The following is a 19,377-nucleotide window of genomic DNA, read 5'->3' as shown; positions in this document are numbered from 1 at the left end:
ATAATTCAAGAAAAGAAAAGACATGAAAATAATGTCCATACCTAAGACAGTGACATCAAGGATGCCTTGGTTTTTGCCAACAAAATCCGGAGGGTTGTTGACATCACAGATGTACATTCCACTGTCTGTTGGCTGCATACGCAATATGGTGATAGATGCGTTTCCTGGATCAGTAGAACCTATAATTCGACCGTTGAATTGCCCAATGGCCGAAGATTTTCCACCTTCAGAATAGTAAATCTAGGGTAGAAAAATAACACAAATGAGAACCTGAGAGCATTCGAGATGAGAATAAGATACCAAGAAGTCCCTTCTATGTGTGTTCCCTGAAGCCTAGATTTCTCAGTTCAGTGGGACATTTAACTTTCTGACTTCTGTTGAAAGCCATTACCTCATCTGCCTCCAAACAGCTCTGTGATGTCACTAGGGCAGGGACTGGTAAGCCTATTTTTCAGAAAAAGAGACAATTGGAGTTCAGAGAATTTAACTTCTAACCTTGAGCGAGGAGAACAAGACAGTCTTCTGTCCAGTCTACCCGGCAGAAACTCTTCATATGGAGCATATGAGATACATCTCAAGAGATATTTGCTATTTTATGAATTTCTGATTTGTATTTATCTTGACCACTGAGACTGCTTTTCCTAAAAGCTCAAATGTTCATGTTCCTTTCATGCATACAAGCTCTTAGATAAACACATTTGGATTTCTTCTGTTTGTTAGAAGTATAAAACTTCAGGGCAGAATATTCCTTGAGAAATAATTTGGTCTTATTCTCTCCTAGTGATAGCGGTAGGATAAAACCAGGTAAACTAGTGAAAGGCACACAGTGCACTTGGGTCCATGTTAGCTACTGTCTTTCTCTCCATATCTAATAAAGTAATTAAGAACTTCAGATGACTCATCTGAGGGCACAGGATTCATTCACTGTTTTTGTTGTTGTTATAGTTGCAATGTACCAGACTTGAGCCAAGCAGTTGCATATACCTATAGTCTCGGTCCTTTGGGAAGCTGAAGCCGGGCCACTATGATTTTGAGGACCACTTAAGCTATATAGCAAGATTGCCTTTAAAAGACACTCTAATGTATCCCCAAGAAAGACCAAATCCCATTGTGGAAAGGGAAGGTGGGCATGAAGCTCACCCCTAGCCAAGGGCTAATTGGCAATTGATAGCTGCTGGGAGAGGGAGAGTTTTTCAGAGTGCTGTCCCTGAGAAGTCAACCACACTCCAATGTAAGGCCACCCATTCAAGAATATATAGGCAACACAAATTGGATTTGATGGGTAGACAGATGAGAGAACTCAAAAGGAGGTGAGTTGGGAAGAGAGAAGATGGATCGGAGAAAGGTGGACAGGGATTTGATATGATCAAAACACATTATACAAAAAAGAGCTATAAGGAGGCCATGACTGCTGAAAGGAGGAGAATCAGCATCATCCACAAATGAGACCCATAACCAGTTATTCAATACCAAGAGGCTAAAACTAAAATATATGTACTTATGGACAACACTATATGAACTCAGAAGGTTGTATTTATATATTTACTCAAAATGTGTAATAATAATAGTTAAAGAAAAAAGCACCATGAATTTGAGAAGGACCAAGGGGTAAGGGAAGATATGGGAGAGGTTGAAGACAAGACAAATAAATGATATAATACAATACATATATACCAAATTTAAAAATAATAAAAAGATACTATTATATAGCAAAAATATTTTAAAAAGTAAATTTTACAATAAAAGTAACTGATAAGATTTTTAAAACATCTGAATTTTATTCCCATCTCCATTAAAGAGCATAGATCTTAGGCATTAATGGCAACCATGGAATATAAATGATGTGGTAGAGTGACATCTGGCCTAGGTGTCACATAATCTAGGTTTTCCCCACAGCTCTGCCTCTGACTGTGATGTAGTCACATGAGGTATCTCCTAGTTATGGCTCCATAGCAACTTGCTGAGTGATAAGAAGCAAAGATGGCTAATCTCTTTAACCTTTATTTTCCTCTTGTGAACAAGGAGCCAGAGCAATGTTTTCCAAAGCAGGGCATTGACTTCCAATGACATCTAAATGAAAACCTACTAATTTTAGTGTTCAACAGAAACACATTTAGCATACCAAATATGTAACTTTATTGATATTGTTGCTTAGGTGACACTAAGGTACTAAGATTTTAAAAGTCCCAATCAGTATATAAACTCTTAACTAAAAAATAATTCTGGGTATACACAAATATGACAAAAATTATGAAGGTGGGGCAGGAGTGACTGCAACTAGGGAATCACTAAATGAGGTAATAAGGCTTGAGTTCCTTTCAAAATATACATATTCATTGTACAGTTTGCTAAATTAATATAAATTTGTATCATTCAGTGATCAGTGTTTATGTCCCATAAATTGGAAGTGCTTTAGTCTAAAGAGACAAGTTATTTTTTTCATAAAATCTTCTAGATGGTTCTTCTGGTTCATTTAATTCATTAGCCTTGCTTTAAAGAAGAAACTGAAGCCAGGGGAGGTTTTAAAAAATGCCAGAAAATTAATGGTTGAGGGGTGGGTATGAAGTTCAACGGGAAAATACTTCCCTCGCATGTATGATGTCCTATGTTCCACCCTCAGCTGAAAAAGGGAGGGGGGAACAAAAGAAGATTTTAACAGTAGAACCAGTTCCCCTAATTCCTTGCCCAGAGCTTTTTACCTAATCAATCTATTAAAAAGAGACAACTCAGAAAAAAAAAAAGAAGATAGTGTCTAGTAGAATTCAAATGTCTTCCCCTTTATCCAGAAATGCAATATATTTTAAAGCAAAAACAACAGGCAGAATCTTGAGGAGAATTTTTAAAAATGAGCACAAATAAAGTTAAGACAACTTACTCTCTTCATTGTTTTCTCTAACATTCCTTCCTGCCCTAAATATGGTACCTTATAGTTCATTTATTCATGTCTCCCTGACTTAACCCTGAAGCAGCAGTGTTTGACCTACGAACCAGAAAGCTACCATTAACTCAAGGTATTCAAATGAGGCAGATGTAGATTTAACTTTTCAAAAGACTTTATTTACTACACTGCCAGGCAACACTAAATCTATTTATTTATTAATGGTCAACATGAGTTCTTGTTGTCTCTTACCTGGAATGTAGCCAGTTGCCATCAAGGCCACCCTTAGGCTTACAGCCTAAGCCTCTGGCCAGTTCCTCTGTTCCTGGGTCAGCCCTGCTTTACAATGTTTGATGATGTCTCAATATGATGTAACATCATCCTGCCCCAGAAAGTTATAGAGGGGCTAGGTGAGAGGACCTTGATTATGTGGAGATGAGGGTCCAAGAGGGCATTTTTAGGCAAGGACTAGGACGTAGAAAAGTGCAACTGAGACCAAGCATGGTGGCATATACCTAGAATTCCAGCTCTCAAGAGTCTGGGGCAAATGATCAAAAGTACAGAGCTAGGTTGACCTGCAGGGGAAACTCTGTCTCAATAAACAATACGAAAACAAATAAATAAGATTCGAAAAACAATTAAGTGAAAAGAAGCAACTGTAAAAGTTTCCTAGTGGGACATAAATCAAGAGGGGATGTGGTAGGTAAAAAATGAGATCTCACATGTAACTCACCCATGAAAGGGTCCTCCACCACCTCTTTCTTTTTTTTTTTTTCTTTTTTCACTGTGCCACTTTTTAAAATTATTTTTATATTAATTACATTTTATTCTCTTTGCATCCCAGATGTAGCTCCCTCCGTCATTCCCTCCCAACCCCATGCTCCCTTCCTCATCTCCTCTCATGCCCCTCTCTAAGTCCACTGATAGGAGAGGTACACCTCCCCTTCTGTCCGACCCTAGCTTATCAGGTCTCAACAGGACTGGCTGCATTGTCCTCCTCTGTAGCCTGGTAAGGCTGCTCCTCCCTCATAGGGGATGGTCAAAAAAACAGCCACTGAATTCATGTCAGAGACAGCCCCTGTTCCTCTTACTAGGGAACCCACTTGGATACTGAGCTGCCGTGGGCTACATCTGAGCAAGGGTTCTAGGTTATCCCCATGCATGGTCCTTGGTTCCACCACCTCTTTCTTACACTGTGGTCTAATCAACATTTACCTGCCAGACAATAGATACTAAAGGGTTGAAACAGGAGACCTTGAGTTCAGGCTGTTGTCTGAGGAGGAGAGCCCCAAGCATTAGATAGCCAAATACTAGATGAGGGAACTTTCTGCTTTGGTAAGACCTCTGTGTCAACACTGTCCTTGGGAAGAAAACAAGAGAACATTTTCTCCAAACTGCTTATCTAATCACTCTGGAAGGGCTACAAGTTGGTTCTACTTCCCACAGAAGACCAATGCTTTAAACAAATCAAAGCTAAGAAAAAAAAAAAAAAACTAAAGCTGAATAATGCCCAAGGCACAGCCCAAAACATTATGTAGCTTATACCCTTTGCAAAGAAAAGGAAAGGAAAGAAAAGAAAAGAAAAGAAAAGAAAAGAAAAGAAAAGAAAAGAAAAGAAAAGAAAAGAAAAGAAAAGAAAAGAAAAGAAAAGAAAAGAAAAGAAAAAAATATATATATAGTCAATTTGGAAATCAGAACAACTGAAACTGAAGAAAAGCTTCATGTGTTAAACAGGCCATATCCTTTGCAGGGATTAGAGGAGTGCTACTTTGAGAAAATCCATCCCAATGTTTCCTAAAGTAGTACTTTTTAAAATCATTCCCATTATGGCCTGTGTCCATCAGAAAGCCCTGATTTCTCTCAGTTTCTCCTCTTCCTGCTCTCCTTGCCGTGTTGGTGGCTGGTGAGTAGAGTCACAAGAGCCTATAAGTAATTAGATCCTCTTTGAGATCACTTAGTTCCTGTCACTAATGTGCAGGAGCTGTCAGGAGCCAGCTGGATCCTTGGAAACATGAGAACAAGGTGGGGCAGAGTCTATAAGTAGAGGTAGGCTTATAAAGGCCAGAGGGGACCATGGTGTACTGAGTAGCTGGCATAACCTGTGGAAATAAAATGTTGGCCTAGCCAACCAAAATACATCTGTTGGCCTCCAGTTTTCAAACTGATTCATTCTTAGTAAGTACAGAGGACACTGAGACCCTAATAGAGGAAGTGATTTTTCCCCCCAAGGTCACACAATCAATTTCCAGTCAGACCTGGAGTCCAAGCCTCAGAATTCCCACTGTATGCATTAAGAGAGCACTCTCAGTCTTGCCCCAAGATGAGGTGGGTGATTTACCTTTCCCTTTGGGACTATTCTATTGCCTATGCCCGTCTCCCTGTCTACCTCATCCCAGTTCCCTGGTCTGTTGCTACCTCTGCTGAACACTTTTGTCACATGATGCACTCCACATTCTCCAGCTGCACTGCAGTGTCCCGGTCTCTCTGCACACCAGCCTTTTTCTGACTATGATGCCAATTTTCCAGTCACACAAGCTCTGAAGCTGGCAGCCAGTGTTTCCCCAATTTTGCACCACTACTCTCAAACTAGAGGCATGATGTATAAGCAATAAGGTGTGAAAGGATCCCATCTGCTGTCTATTTGAGTCGGACTTGGATTTACTAAATGCCATTAGCTTCCAGAACCGCTTTCCAGGTTCCTTTGGGAGATATGGAAGCCTGGGACTCCACAGCTAAAACCACACATTCTTTCCTTTTCTTTCCTTCCAGATCCTTTCATTTCTCCTAAAGCAGCTAGACATGGGTTGGAAAATGGCAAAGTTTTCAGGCCCAGAAATTTCTCTGGTCTGTGCTATGGAGGCTATGATTGTGCACAAAAGAAATAGAATACCAGATGAAAGGATCTCTTGAACCAAATCATCCTTTTACCAGCTTGCTATTTGCTTGAGATGTTCACCACCTGAATGTCGATTTTGCATTACTTTTGGATAAAATCATGGAGGATCCCTGCTTAGGTGCACTTCCTTAACAGAAACTAAATGAAGCCCAGAATAGAGAAACACTAGTGAGAAGAGATGGGAGATTTGTAGTGTTCCTCTAAGGTAGTAACAGCAGCATTTTGTGTAATTTGTTGTATGGCATTGTTGCACGTATTGTGGAGCATTTAGCACCTCTAGCCAACACCCAATAAATGTCACTAAGGAATCTAAGTCTTAAAAATCCAATCAATGTTCTGTCCATTAAATTCCCCTGAAGTGATGAAATATACCCCCAACACACAATATTACAGAACTATTTGAAATAATGTTGCTTACAGAGGACAGAACAGGTTTAAAAAATACAAGAAGCCAGAAAATATGAAGACAATAAATTCTGGGGAAGTTATCCAACTTGTAGACATGTTGTGGATATGAGGATGGTGAAGATTTTTTTTTTTTTTTTTTTTTAGTGTGTGGATTCTAGGAGAGAATTGTATAACAGAACCATGCTAAGCAGGGTACATTTTATTCATGGGTAAGTGTTGTCTCTAGTTTTAGCAATAACAAACTAGACTGAAAAGGGAAGCATTTATGGCCACAGAGGCACCAGATCTCCCAAAACTTCCTTGTTAGCCTGCTTGTACTAGGTGAGTTTTCAGAGATTACCCACTGAGAGACAGTGTGAAGCTGTCCATATTTTCGAATGCAGTGCATTTTTGAAAGGAAGAGCAAATGGGTACTCTGTCTTTAGGATCAGAGGGCTTGTGGAAAGAGCAGTTTCCATGTACCAAAGGGACCTTCCTAGAGAGGACATTAAATGAGGCACAGCATCTGGCCCTGAATACTAGGAAACACTAGGCCCCTGAGTCAAATGCTTTTTAATGCAATGATTTTGAAGAGGAAAAGATAGACATGGGGCAAAATATGACCCTTAGCCTGATCAAAGCAGCTATAGGGCCCTGAATCTTTTGGAGGAGGATTAAGAGTTCCAGGCATGAACATAAGAAGGCAAAACTCAAAACTTCTTTATGCTTTATTTTATCTTTAAGAATTTATTTATGTGTATCAGTGTGTGGTTGTGTGCATGTAAGTGTAGGTGCCCAAGGAGGCCAGAAGATATTAGAACCCCCGAAGTTCAAGTTACTGGCAATTGTGAGCCATCTTACATGGCTGCTGGGAATTAAACTCGGGTCTTCTGCAATAGCAGCAAGCTCTCTTAACTGCTGAGCAATCGCTCAAGCCCACACTTCTCTAGTTTTCATTAGCATAAACAATACACACCTATATCCCCAGTACTTAGGAGGCTGAGGCAGGAGGATTGAAAATTCAAGGCTAGCCTATATTCTATAGCAAAGACCTGTCTTAAAAACCAAACCACAACAAATCAAACTTTCCAGCTTTATATAGAGCTTGCACTGATCTGTATTGTTATCGCACGTAAACCCATCCATCCCGTTCCTAAGGTAAGTGCTAGTGTCCTAGACTGCAATTCGTGGAGGGGTCTAGTAGTATACCAATGGGTTTTCTTACCTGGGAGGTCCAGCTACATCTTCCCCGAGCGTCTCTTGCATGTGCCATTTTTAGACACTGACTGACTGCCTTTTCCTCCATACTCTCAGTATTGGGGCACGAGCCATGCTGTGTTTGAGCAGAAATGGGTGGATCTGAGAGCTGAATGAAACATGCTATATTGCCACATCAACACAGGAGTTGAATTAAATCACTCAGCAGTCAGTCTAGCAACACCTAACTTACCCCCATATATCACAGAATGTTCTATAAATAGCTGTCTTTATTACAGATATATGTGTGCATGCTGGGAGTGGGGGTAGGGGAGGAGGCAGGGGTTTGTAGTGCTTGAAAGAGCACTTCATGTATTACAGGCTGGGCTTGAACTTGCTAGGAACCCATGAATGACCTCTGATCCTCCTTCTTCCACCTTCTGAGTTTTAGTAGTATGAGCCATGCAGTAGGATGTCTGGTTTATGTGGTGCTAGGGACTGAACCCCCAGGGCTTCATGCAAGCAGTCTACCAACTGAGCTTTATCTCAGATGAGCAGTTTCAACATCCCCCAACTATCTCCCCAGCATTCTAGATGAACTTTCAAAGTGTCCTGTGGAAGTGTGAATACATGGAAATACTAATGCCAGGACAGCACCTGGAATGAAGGCTAAATTCTATTTTGAAAACTATCTCAACCTAGGGTGTCTTCAAACTCTTAGATGAACAAGTCCTGGAGGGAGTCCAAGATGGCAGTGACCAGCACCCACCGTATGTGAGGAGCAGAGGATACAAAGCTCTGAAACTGTTGAGTGGAGGGGCTGCTGAAGCCAGAACATCAATACTGAGGCTTCCTGGGCAAGAGGGAACAACCAGTGATCTTGGACAGTTTGGATCCAGGTCACCCATGGATGTCTCTGGGGTCTGAGAGTGGCAAACATTCAACACCCTGAACTTTCCCTAGCCCCAAGCACAGGCCTCCTTGCTTGGTAACTGAGACAGCAGAGGGAGCAGTAGTATGGACCTCTCTGCTCCAAGGTGGTGACTTCCCCAAACAAGAGCTGTGCCTGGTGACTAAGACAGCAGAGGATGCAGCTGTATGGGTCTCCCTGCTAGGTGTCTGCCCCAAGCAGGAGCCTCCATGCTTGGTGACTGAGGCCGGAAGTATGAGCCTACATGCATGGCAGCCAAACAGCAGACACCACTGACAGATTTCCTACACTTCCACTTGTCCCTGCAGGCCAAAATCTCAGAGTAGAGAAGGGGGAACCCTGTGATTTCTGCATAGGCATGAAAGTGAGGGCATGCAGAGCCCCAGATCCAGGGTCTCTCTACAATAGCAAGCAAACATCAGATCCCTCCCAACCACACCTCCACTGTGGGTAACATAGGGATCTTTTAGGATAGCATTCTCAACATTGAAGCCCCTGCTCTGCAGGTCTCCCAGTGGAGTCCAGGCAAACAATTCCTGGAACCAAGATGGTGCAACCCAGATGGATCCGAATGCACAGAAGACTGTACAACAGGCCTGTGAGCCACTAAAGCATTCAGGGCACCTGTGCATGCACATTGTGCCTGTGAATGGTGCCAGCAACCCCACCTGTGATTATGCTCCACCTTCCAGGCATCTACACTCCCTAGCACTCAGTTGTTCAAGGCACACTTCCAGGCACACTCCCATGCTTGCATGTGCCTGCGACCTTCCTCCCTTAGCTACAGCTGACACGCCAACATCCACTTTCAAACTGGTGTACCTCTAACATCTTCCTGAAGAATACTCCAGGCGCCAGAGACAGACAGACCACTCTGCAGTACAGACTCCAGGAACAAACAGCAAAGGTTACAGATAAGCAGATGGCTAGAGGCCGGCTTAAGAACATATGCAACAAAAATCAGGAGATCACGGCTTCACCAGCAACACCCAAAATCAATGAATATTTTAATTCCTTGGAAACACGGGAAAATGATCTCAAATCTATGCTTACCCAGTTATTAGAGGCACATAAAGAGGAAATGAACAAAGCTCTCAAAGAAATACAGGCAAATACAGCCAAACACATAGAGGCACATGTAGAGGAACATATAAAAGCATATATAGAGACATATACAGAGGAAACAAACAAAAAAATAGAGGCCACCATGGACTGACATGAATCCAAATACGAACAAATGAAGGAAATGGTGCAAGACATGAAAACAGAAATAAAATCAAAAAAGAAAGCACAGACAGAGAAACTCCTGGAGATGGATAACATAGCAAAGATATCAGAAACCACTGAGGTAAGCATCAACAACATAATTCAAGATATGGAGGAGAGAATCTCGGATGCTGAAGACACGGTTGAAGAAATCAATACATCTTTCAAAAAAGACATAAAATTAGAAAACATCCTGACACAGAACATCCAAGAAATCAAGGACACCAAGAAAAGACAAAACCTAAAAATAATAGGAATAGATGAAAAATAAAGATTCTAGGCTCAAAGGTCAAGAAAATATTTTCAAGAAAATCACAGAAAAAAGATTCCCCAACGTAAAGAAAGGGATGTCCATAAACATACAAGAGGACTACAAAATACCAAATAGAATAGACCAGAAAAGAAACTTCTCACATCACATAATAGTCAAAACATTAAAACTACAGAACAAAGAGAAAAATATAAAAGCATCAAGGAAAAAGGCCAAATAACATATAAAGGTAGACCAATCAGAATTGTACCATCATTCTCAACAGAAACTATGAAAGTCTGGGCAGTGTCCAAGAGACCACATATGCCAACCAAACCTGATATACACAGCAAAGCTTTCAATCAACATAGATGAAGAAAACAAAATATTTCATAACAAAACTAAACTTAAACAATATCTAATCAACAAACCAGCCCTACAGAAGATACTAGAAGGAAACCTCCAATCTAAAGAAACCAACTACATCCACAAACACACAGGATATAGATAACTTCACAACAAAAAATTAAAAGAAAACAATTAATAGTAACACTACCAACTCCACAATAAAAGGAACTAACATTCATTAGCCACTATTATCTGTTAACATCAACGGACTCAACTCTCAAAAAAAAAAAAAAAAAAAAAAGACACAGACTAACAGACTAGGTGTGGAAACAGGATCCAACATTATGCTACATCCAAGAAACACACCTCCACAAAAAGATAAACACTACCGCAGAGAGAGTAAAGGGCTGGAAAAGGCTTTTCAAGGAAACAGACTCAAAAAACAAGCTGGAGTACCAATCCTACTATCTAATAAAATAAATTTTTAATCAATATTAGTCAAAAAAGTTGAAGAGGAACACTTCAAGCTCATCAAAGAAAAATACACCAGAAGTACATCACAACCGTGAACATCTATTCCCAACATACAAGAGGACCTGCATTTGTAAATAAAGTGTTATTAAAGCTTAAATCACACATCAAGCTCAAATCCTTAATAGTAGGAGATTTCAGCGCTCCACTCTCACCAAGGGACAGATCTTCTAGACAGAAGCTAAATAGAGAAATAATGACACTAACATAGCTCATAAATCAAATGGACCTAATAGATGTCTACAGAACTTTTCACCCAAACTCAAAAGAATATAGCTTCTTTTCAGCTCCTCAAGGAACCTTCTCAAAAATTTACCAGATAGTTGGGGGCACAAAGCAAGCTTCAAAAAGATACAAGCAGATCAAAATAATCCCTTGTGTACTATCAGACCACCATGGCCTAAAACTAGACCTCAAACACAAGAGAAATAACAAAAAGCCTACATACACAAGGAAACTAAACAACTCTCTACTTAATGACAGCTGGGTCAGGGAAGAAATTAAAAAAAAAAAAAGAAATTAGAGACTTCCTAAAATTCAATGAAAATGAAGACACAACTTACCCAAACTTATGGGACACAATGAAAGTAGTGCTAAGAGGAAAGTTCATAGCACTAAGTGCCTCCAGAAAGAAGATTGAGATACCTCATAGAAAAAAATGTAATGGCACTCCTATAAAAAAAATGAAGCAGACACACCCAAGAGGAGTAGATGATTGGAAATAATCAAACTCAGAGCTGAAATCAATGAATTGGAAACAAAGAAAACAATTCAAAAAATCAATGAGACCAAAAGCTGATTCTTTGAGAAAATCAACAAGATAGACAAGATAGTTCATTTAGCCAAATTAACTAAAAGACAGAGAGAAACTATCCAAGTCAGCAAAATTAGAAATGAAATGGGGGACATAACAACAGACACTGAGAAAATCCAAACAATCATTAGGTCTTACTTCAAAAGCCTATGCAACAAAATTTGAAAATCTCAAGGAAATGGACAATTTTCTTGATAGAATCCATTTACCAAAATTAAATCAAGATCAGGTAAATAGATTAAATAGTCCTATCTCCCTTCCAAAAAAAAAAAAAAAAAGCCCAGGGCCAGTTGGTTTCAGCACAGAGTTCTACCAAACCTTCAAAGAAGAGCTAACTCCAATACTCTTCACCTTATTCCACAAAACAGAAACAGAAAGAATGTTACAAAACTCATTCTAAAAGGCCATAGTCACCTTGATACATAAACCACACAAAGACCCAAAAAATGAGAACTTCAGACCTATCTCTCTTACGAACAATGCAAAAATACTCAATAAAATACTCACAAACCGAATCCAAGAACACAAAAAAGATATCCATTATGACCAAGTAGGCTTCATCCCAGGCATGTAGGGGTGGTTCAGTATATGGAAATCCATCAATGTGATCCACCACATAAACAAACTGAAGGAGGAAAACCACATGATTGTCTCCTTAAATGCCAGAAAAGCATTTGACAAAGTCCAACACCCATTCATGTTTAAAGTCTTGGAGAGATCAGGGATACAAGGCACATACCTAAACATAGTAAAGGCAATATACAGCAAGCCTATAGCCAACATCAAACTAAATAGAGAGAAACTTAAAACCATCTTATTGAAATCAGGGACAAGGCAAGGCTGACTACTCTCCCTGTATCTCTTCAAAATAGTACTTAAATTCCTAGCTACAGCAATATGACAACTAAAGGAGATGAAGGGGACACAAATCAGAAAGGAAGAAGTCAAAGTATCAATCACTATTTGCAGATGATATGATAGTATACATTAATGACCCCATATATTCTACCAGAGAACTCCTTCCGGTGACAAACACCTTCAACAAAGTGGCTGGATACAAAATTACCTAAAAAAATAAAATAAAATCAGTAGCCTTCCTGTATACTAAAGACAAAAGAGCAGAGAAAGAAATTAGACAAACGACACCCTTCACAATAGCCACTAATAACATAAAGAACCTTGATGTGGCTCTAACCAAGAAAGTGAAAGACCTGTTTAAAAAAAATTTCAAGTCTCTGAAGAAAGAATTTGAAGAAGCTATCAGAAGGTGGAAAGATCTCCCATGCTCATTGATCACCAGGATTAATATAGTAAAAAATGGCCACCCTGCCAAATGCAATCTACAGATTAGATTCCCATCAAAATACCAGCACAATTCTTTACAGAACTTGAAAGAACAATTCTCAATTTAATATGGAAAAACAAACCACCCAGAATTGCTATAACAATCCTGTACAAAACAGATCATCTGAAGGTATCCTAATCCCTCATCTCAAACTGTACTACAGAGCAACAATAACAAAAGTTGCATGATACTGGCACAAAAAAAATGGTGGATCAAGGGAATCTAATAGAAAACTCAGAAATAAATCCACACAAACATGGATACTTGATTTTTGACAAAGAAGCCAAAACCATACAATGGATGAAAGATAGCATCTTCAACAAATGGTTTCCTACATGTAGAAAAATGCAAATAGATCCATATTTATCACCCTGCACAAAACTAAAGTAAAAGTGGATCAGAGATCTCATAATAAAACCACACACACTAAATCTGTTAGAAGAAAAAGTGGGGAAGAGCCTTGAACTCATTGGCACAGGAGACAACTTCCTAAACAGAACACCAACAGCACTGGCTCTAAGATCAATGATCAATAAATGGGACCTCATGAAACTGTAAAGCTTCTGTAAAGCAAAGGACAATGTTGTCAGAACAAAATGACTGCCTACAGACTGGGAAAGGATCTTCACCAACCCTATATCTGACAGAGGGCTAATATACAGAATGTATAAACAACTAAAGAAGTTAAAATGCATCAAATCAAGTAATCCAATTAAAAAATGAGGCACAGAGCTAAACAGAGAATTTCTGTGTAGAGGACTATCCAATGTCAGAGAAACACTTAAAGAAGTGCTCAACTTCCTTAGTCATCAGGAAGATGCAAATCAAAACAACCCTGAGATTTCACTTTACACCCATCAGAATGGCTAAGATCAAAAACTCAAGTGACAACACATGCTGGAGAGGATGTGGAGAAAGGGGAACCCTCCTCCATTGCTAGTGGGAATGTAAACTTGTACAACCACTTTGGAAATCAATCTGGTGCTTTCTCAGACAATTGGGAATTGAGCTTCCTCATGATCCAGCTATACCACTCCTAGGCGTATATCCAAAAGAGGTTCAAGTACACAATAAGGACATTTGCTCAACCATGTTTGTAGCAGCTTTATTAATAATAACCAGAACCTGGAAACAACCCAGATATCCCTCAAGGGAGGAATGGGCACAGATATTGTGGTACATTTACACAATGGAATACTACTCAGCAATTAAGAACAAGGAAATCATGAAATTTGCAGGCAAACGGTCAGAACTAAAAAAGATCACCTTGAGTGAGGTAACCCAGAAGCAGAAAGAATCACATGGTTTATACTCATAAGTGGTTATGAGACATGTAATATAGGATAAATATACTAAAACCTGTACACCTGAAGAAGCTAAGCAAAAAGGAGGAACCTGGATAAGATGTTCAATCCTCATTCAGAAAAGAAAACAGGATAGAGATTGGAAGAGTGAGAAATGAGGGAATAGGACAGGAGCCTATCACAGAGGCCCTCTAAAAGACTCTACCCAGCAGGGTTTGGAGGCAGATGCTGAGACTTACAGCCAAACCTGGGGCAGAGTGCAGGAAATCTTATGAAAGAAGGGGGATCAGGAACTCCACAAGGAGAGCAACAGAACCAAATTTCTGGGCCCAGGGGTCTTTTTTAAGACTGATATAGCAACCAAGGACCAAACATGCAGATAATCTAGAATCTTTGCACAGATGTAACCCATGGCAACTCAGTGTCCAAGTGTTTTCCCCAGTAAGGGAGCAGGGGCTGTCTCTGACATGAACTCAGTGGCTGGCTTCCCCTGAGGAGGGGGCAGCCTTACCAGGCCAAGGAGGCGAACAATGCAGCCATTCTTGATGAGACCTGATAGGCTAGGGTCAGATGGAAGGGGAGGATGATCTCCCACATCAGTGGACCAGGGAAAGGACATAGAGGGAGAAGAGGGATGGAGGGTGGGGTTGGGAAGAGAGGAGGGAGGAGAGTACAGCTGGGATACAAATTTAATAAATAAATAAAATAAAACTATAGAAAAAAAGTTCTGCTCAGGAATGAGAAGTAGCAGAGAAAAGAGTTTGGATTCTCCTTGCAGTCAGTATGGTTCTGATAGGGAGAGTGACTGGGCACCCAAGACCAGGAAATCCCTTGAGACTCTGTCATGGCTGAGATATACTGTAAAACTAAATGTCTTTTTGGCTGGTTTCTCTGGTTCCTCTGATATAGCTGTATAGATGGGGCATGGGTGAGATAATTTTGCAAAATCAAATCTTATGAGTGGTGATGTTAATGAAAATAGCTCACATTCACTAAATGTCCGTAGTATAGAAGGTTTCCTTCTGTTTCTACAAGAATCATCTATTGAATCTTTTCATTCAATCTTTTCATTAAAGCTGTCAATTTTCCCATTTTACAGACAGAAAGACTGAATCTCTAGAAGTCAAGCAACTTGCCTAGGATAATCTAGTCTGCAACTAGGAGGCAGAATTAGGAGAAGAACTGACATCCATGCAGAGGATTCTTACCGGGACTCCAAATTGATCCTAAAGAAAAGTCCACATATGCATGGGGAAAGAGGGGAGGAGAGGGAACTAAGGGAGTACAGGGGAGAGGAGAGAAAATCCAGATGTCCAGAAGTATAGACTAAGAGAGGGCTGTGATGGGGATCTGGCAAGTGTAAGTAAGCTGAAATGAGATGGGAAAACAGGAGAAGAGAGTTTCTGTTTTGCCAGGTGTTTTCCCCCTCCTTGTCCTCAAACAGCCCTGCTCTTTTTTTTTTTTTAATTCTCTGCAAGGTTTGCACAGGGCTCAAGCATTTTCCATTTGATCTAGCAGCTCAGGAGAAATGACCTCACTTGATTTGGCAAGTAAAGAAGCAACTCATCAAATACTTGTCAATAGATTTCTTAAAAGTTTTTCTAAGAGAGCCCAAACCACACTCACTATAATTGCCTAAAGCTTCTTCCCATGCAGTCTCTTGCTGAGAAATGTTCCCTGCTAGTCATAATTCTCTCCCAGCTTCCAAGTGGCTAGAGTTCAATCAAGAGATGGCTCTGTAAATTCCAGTATCAGAGGATGCAAAGTGAAGAATTTGCATTCTTGAGCGCAGATTCACCTTGCCTGGCCACTAGGAAGTTGAGGATATCTTGAAGTGAGTTTCAAGTGTAAGACATTTCATGCTGAAGCCTCCCCAAATTCATCAACCAACAGAAAAATGAGAACTTCAAGTCTATTAACAATGTTTTGGGAAGACTAAGAAATCATTTTTTTTAAGTGACAGATCATGTGATTATTGACATCTTAGTGAAAAGCACCTGTGGGAAAATGCAATTATTTCTTAGTTGACACATACATTGGGACACTTTGGATGATGGAAATTGGTAGCATCAGGGTTATTTTCTGCTGATGGTCTTGCTGCTGGGTAAAAATGAGAGAGCTTTGTATTTTTCAAGTGTTTCCATGTATCTTATTAGATCATTCCTCATGAAAACTTTCATCTACTATATTTCAAAGAGAGGCACAGAGTGATAGCAACATCATCTACCATGACCAGTGTTAAACATAATTGTTTAACTTTGAATACAGAGTAGCACTGATGGAGGAATGGTCACTGTGGGTGATGTTTTCTGATAAGAAAATGTTCAAATTTTCAAGTAATGAAACACATAACCCACAAAGATGCAGCTCTTCCACACTAATGTTTCCCTTCTCCACTTCTGCTTCTAGGTTTCTCTCCCTTATCTTTCTACTAGACAACCTCCCCTTTCCTGCAAAGCCCAACTCAAGTGCAGATGACTATTCCAAATCAACAGTGTTGGTCTCTTCATTGTTCAGCATCATGAATCATTCTGAGACCCTGATAACTGTAGTCCTTTTTCTTCAAGGGATGTATAGAGGCACAGATAGTATATGTGTTTGCATCCACATGTGCTCAGATGTACACACAACTCTATATAATAGTTTTAGCTCTTGGTATTATTTTCAAAGAGAATCGCTCAAGGCCAAATGAAGAGAATCTGATGATAGGCAGTCTGCCTGTGGAGTCATGATGGCAACTTCTCACTAACCCTTTGTCTACCCCTTTCATCCTTTATCTTCTGATTTCTTGCTGCCCTCAGTTACATAGGTTTTGTTTCTACCATGGCCCTTCTCCACCAATCCAGGGAATCTCAAACTGTAATACTCAATCAGGAACAATCTCCCTTGACAAGCAGATTCCAGTTAGTAAATTAGGGCTCTTCAGATCCATTAGGATTTGCATGTGAACTGGAATCCTCTGGAAATAATGAGGTATTTGGAGGATGTCCTCTAAGAGCTACTGCTTATTTCACCTATGAGAAGGCCTGTAGCTATGTTGCAATACATGATACACATGTTGCTGACTATAAAAAATCGAGATCACAGATAAAGCATAATCATGAGAACACAAAAATAAAGTCATTTAGGTAGATTGTCTGCCCTAAACTGATATTTAAAAACTCTGCGTCTCAATTTTGTCATTGTCCTCACTAGTTACTTCATATCTCATTGTTCCTTCATACTCTCATGATAGCAGTTATCAGCAAGAACTACTAAGGGGGGGGTAATTTAGTTAAAGAATTCTTACAGAAATCGGCCCCACGTTCTTATTGTGGAAGAAAGACCACTGGATTGAAAGATTGTCCAGGGATGTCACGGTTTTATAGAGGCAGAGAAGAGTGACATTTGATCCAATAGTCACATTCACGAAACTGTTTGGGATAGTCACTTGCACTGTACGAACGTGACCTGAAAAGATAATAATCAGAGACTTAGTAGTACATACATTCTGATGACATTTCCATCACACAATACAAAATACTTGTTTAGAGACTCTAAGATGAGGGAAGAGTAGCATTAAAACATGTAGGGGACATGAGCAGACAGTAGACACTGAAAGAGATTTTCTAACAATTTCTGTCATGAAGATGATCAAACCCTAGGTTATGATGAGGTAATAGCACTGAATTGGTAATTCATATAATGGTCATGTTATGCACAGTTTCATCCAGTCTTACCTAGAGACACTAAAAGGTCTGAGTATGAATAACAACTGACCCAGATTTTCTATGATCAAGAGTGTTACCTGAATATAGAACATTTATTTTAAAAACTGGATAACTCAGAGGCAAGGTCTATTGGTTTCACTAGGACTTTCAAGGCCAAAACTAGAAAAATTCTAAGCAAACCAGGATGAGTTGGTTATCCTATCCTTAAGACCACTGTGGGGTGGGGGGGTACAGGAAGATATAAATTATATTCACAGTAGTACCAAGATGTCAGTTTTCTTTTATACTTTCATTCTTTTATGGGCACATAGAGGAGTGAACCAAAATCTATAGAACCGGTAATAATGTCGTTGATCTGGTGTATATGTTGTGTATTTCTCTCATTTTTTTCAGTTTTAATTCTATCACAGTAAATGTAGGTAGAAGTATTTCACATAGAGAAAACATTTTGAGGGACCTCAGTACTAGTTTGTGGTGTTGAATATGGAAAACAGTTTGTGCATGCCTAGTAGGAACTGTACTTCTGAGCTACAGCCCCATCCCCTCATTATTGGTTTGTGGTTTGGTTGCTTTGTAGGTTTTCACTTATTTTATATTTAGATTTTCATGGCAGAGTATGTGGTCTCTCTTAGTCAGTATTCCATAGGTGCTTCAGGAAAATGTTCATTATGCTATTGTTGGCTTATGTGATCTATATAAGAAGATATTATTTAAAGCACCATGATAAGTCTAATATACACAAGGCTCTGGGTTCACCGCTAAATAAAAAAACAAAACAAACTACTGTGAATACTGGTGCAACATTTTACTATATTCAGTGGTATGGGTAAATTTTGCTTCCATTTAGGCTCACTTACCTTCTCCACATTTAAATGTCACTGTCTTGAGTACAGGATATTGGTATAATACTGTCGTTTTTGTTTCAGTCATCACATATGATGTATAGAACTCATGAGTTAAAGCAATCACCTGTATGTATTGATATTTCTACCCTTTCCTTTGTCCCTCTGTTTTCCTGAATGCTTCAAGATCTTTCTTTTCATCATCTTTTTTCAGAAGTAATTCCTTTAGCTATTCTTCAAGGGTATACCTGCTAGGTAAAGATATTCCTCCTCCACACTTTGACTGAGAATCTCATTATTTTCCCTTAATTCTTGAAAGATAGTTTTACTAGATATAGATTCTAATTTCTGTCATCTCTGCTGTACTGCCAAATCTATCAGAATCTTTCTTATTTTTTTATTGTATTTTTTTTAGTTCTATAATTTCCAATTTCAGTTTCTTGGGAAGGCAATCTAATTTAACTTAAAAATAATTCAAAGTAGAGGAAAGGAAACTGAGGATGAAGTTACACATTAAAACAGTCTTCAGGACTGGAAATATGGCTGCAGGTAGAGTACTTGCCTAGTATATACAAAGCCCTGATTTGGATCACCAGCAATGCAACAAAGTCTTCAGAGAAATAGATTACTGCACTGTCTGACTCTTATTTGATTTGACTTGTTTCTTAATTTAAAATT

The 19,377-nt window shown here is 39.4% G+C and overlaps 1 protein-coding gene across 2 annotated transcripts in view; it reads right to left on the bottom strand.

Moving 5' to 3' along the window:
- The window catches only part of Vsig1 (V-set and immunoglobulin domain containing 1), a 43,119-nt gene that overhangs the window by 12,435 nt on the left and 11,307 nt on the right, over positions 1-19,377 (bottom strand). The window contains exons 2-4 of one of the 2 annotated variants that reach the window (XM_060375002.1): positions 17,437-17,597; positions 7,387-7,494; positions 42-240 (exon numbers count right to left, since the gene is read on the bottom strand). In XM_060375002.1, coding sequence (XP_060230985.1) covers positions 42-240; positions 7,387-7,494; positions 17,437-17,597 — 468 coding nt within the window. The remainder of the gene's footprint in view (positions 1-41; positions 241-7,386; positions 7,495-17,436; positions 17,598-19,377) is intronic. The other variant, XM_060375003.1, reaches the window with a different exon arrangement.

Source organism: Meriones unguiculatus, chromosome X (genome assembly GCF_030254825.1).
Source record: "Meriones unguiculatus strain TT.TT164.6M chromosome X, Bangor_MerUng_6.1, whole genome shotgun sequence".
Taxonomy (NCBI): Eukaryota; Metazoa; Chordata; class Mammalia; order Rodentia; family Muridae; genus Meriones; species Meriones unguiculatus.
This window is presented reverse-complemented; position numbering and strand designations above follow the sequence as displayed.